We start from the raw sequence: 2,042 nt of genomic DNA, 5'->3' as shown, positions 1-2,042 counted from the left end.
TGCTTTGAACCTGCGCCACCACAACAGCCCAGTATAGTGAATTTTTAACAAATATGAACATACAAAAGTTACATATTGCACGTTTAAAACAAAAGAATAGGACAACTTCAGGAGATTGGAGTATGATGTAAATTTAATAGTCAGTGTATGATTTTACAGTTGATAAAGAGTAAAAGAAAGAAAAACAGCGTAACAAGATAAATCCATAAATCCTATTAGAAAATCATCAAAGGTAAAGAATCTTAACTTTTGTGCCTCTAACACATTATTAAAAGATTTAGGTAAAAATCAATTCAAAAGGTGATATGAATCAAAGCATGCAACAAGAATTTCTTCTCTCTCTCTAAATGTAGATTTTTTTTTTTAAGTTTTACTAAATCAAAGCGTTTTCTGCAAAATCACTTTGTCATTATGGCAGATAGCTCTAAAAATATTGCTTTAATTTAGTATTCCATACTTAGTTTAACTAGGTACTCTTCTTGACGAGAAGCATAGAGCCCTCTGTAGTCTTCTTGTCATTGAAATTCACCTTGCAGTTTAAAGGCTTGTTGAAGTCGGCTTCTTCAGGGGTGAAGGTGAGGGTCGACGTTGTTAACCACCCATTGCCCAATTTTGTACTCGTTTCGGTCATTCCGGGGTGACTCCAGGAGAATTTGGGAGGAGATGTTGGACAGACGTGAGTAACTGTGCAGGTGGCAGTCACTTTATTACTTACTTCTATAGTCATCACTGGAGGCTCAGGAACTCCTGTACAATCAACAATTTTCACAAAATGACTTGTTAAATAGTTATTTAAACATGTTTTACTATCTTAAAGTAAATGGTTTGGAATTACTGAAAAGGTCTCTAATATACTCACGGAAGACATTAAGGGCCACCGTATCTTTTGAAAAGACGAACTTTGTAAATTTTGGAATTTCAATAGTAAAGTAAAACGGACCACTGTCGGTTTCTCTGACGTCATCCAGCTGCCAGGTGCAGATGCTTCTTTCAATGGTTCCCGTAATTGCAGATCGCCCATTGTACTCCTGCACTACTTTGAATTTGGGGTCATTTGATGCAACAATCTCGTCACCTCTTCTCCAGTATGCCGGCCTCTTTTCCCACAGGTGACCTCTCTTGGGGTAATCATACATACAGGGAATGACCACACATGTGCTTTCAAGAACAGAGATTATTGGGGGTACAGATATGAGCCACTTCTGGCCTGGGTCCATAGATTCAACCATCTCTGCAATAAAGCACAAACTACTTTTTCAGCAAGTAGACAGTGATGGAATGACTATATTTCATGAATTGTCATTTTTATGCTAAGCTTACCACAAACCATCAGAATTGAGAGCCATAACTTCAGATCCATCATCAGTTGACTAGAAGTCTAAATTAAAAAAAGCATAAAGATTAAAATAAAGATATAAAAATCTTTAGTGAATTCTTCTTAATCTTCAAAGTAATGATCCACTCACCTTGAAGTTTCTTTAACATATAACTGAAATTAAATCTTGTAAGATTTCAACGTTTTGCAGCCAAAGATTATGTCTCTGTCCTATTGTGTGGTGAGAGGGAGTCTTGTGCTTATAAAGCAAAAGTTTAGACCTTGAAGCCATAAATTGTAACAATCAAACTTTCCCCATGTCTTAAGCTGATTATTATGTAGCTTTTTTGTACATTTTCCAGGAACAAATTTTGGATGGAGAAAAAAGTAAATGTAGCGGATGTACTAAAAATCTGCAACAATGTGGTCTTTGAATAAAAGGGTTATTGTGTAAATCAGTTCAGGTATCGTTATGAATGACTTCCTGAAAGTCAGCACAGTGTACCTAGCATCAGGTGTGGATGCTGGGTACACATCCACACCTGATGGATGTGTACCCTGATGTCAAGCATCAGGTTTGATCTGATGCTTGATATCAGATCAAACCTTTGGACTTTTAATATTTTTCATCTGTCCCATGACATTACCCATGTGGAAAAATGTGGAAAGAAATGTTGCTATTGTGTGGTGAGAGTGAGTCTTGTGCTTGTAAAGCAAAAGCTTAGAC

The 2,042-nt window shown here is 36.6% G+C and overlaps 1 protein-coding gene across 1 annotated transcript; it reads right to left on the bottom strand.

The window, feature by feature from the left end:
* Window positions 1–114: 114 nt before the first annotated feature.
* LOC103478501 (sialic acid-binding Ig-like lectin 14) lies at window positions 115–1,575 on the bottom strand. The gene is made up of 4 exons (XM_008432386.1): window positions 1,467–1,575; window positions 1,321–1,378; window positions 860–1,231; window positions 115–747 (listed from the first exon to the last, which is right to left on the bottom strand). The coding sequence occupies exons 2-4, from the start codon at window positions 1,361–1,363 to the stop codon at window positions 467–469; spliced, it is 696 nt and encodes a 231-aa protein (XP_008430608.1). The 5' UTR covers window positions 1,364–1,378; window positions 1,467–1,575; the 3' UTR covers window positions 115–466.
* Window positions 1,576–2,042: the final 467 nt, after the last annotated feature.

Source organism: Poecilia reticulata, linkage group LG16, assembly GCF_000633615.1.
Source record: "Poecilia reticulata strain Guanapo linkage group LG16, Guppy_female_1.0+MT, whole genome shotgun sequence".
Taxonomy (NCBI): domain Eukaryota; kingdom Metazoa; phylum Chordata; class Actinopteri; order Cyprinodontiformes; family Poeciliidae; genus Poecilia; species Poecilia reticulata.
Note: the sequence above shows the minus strand (reverse complement) of the source record. Positions and strands in the feature narration are given on the sequence as shown.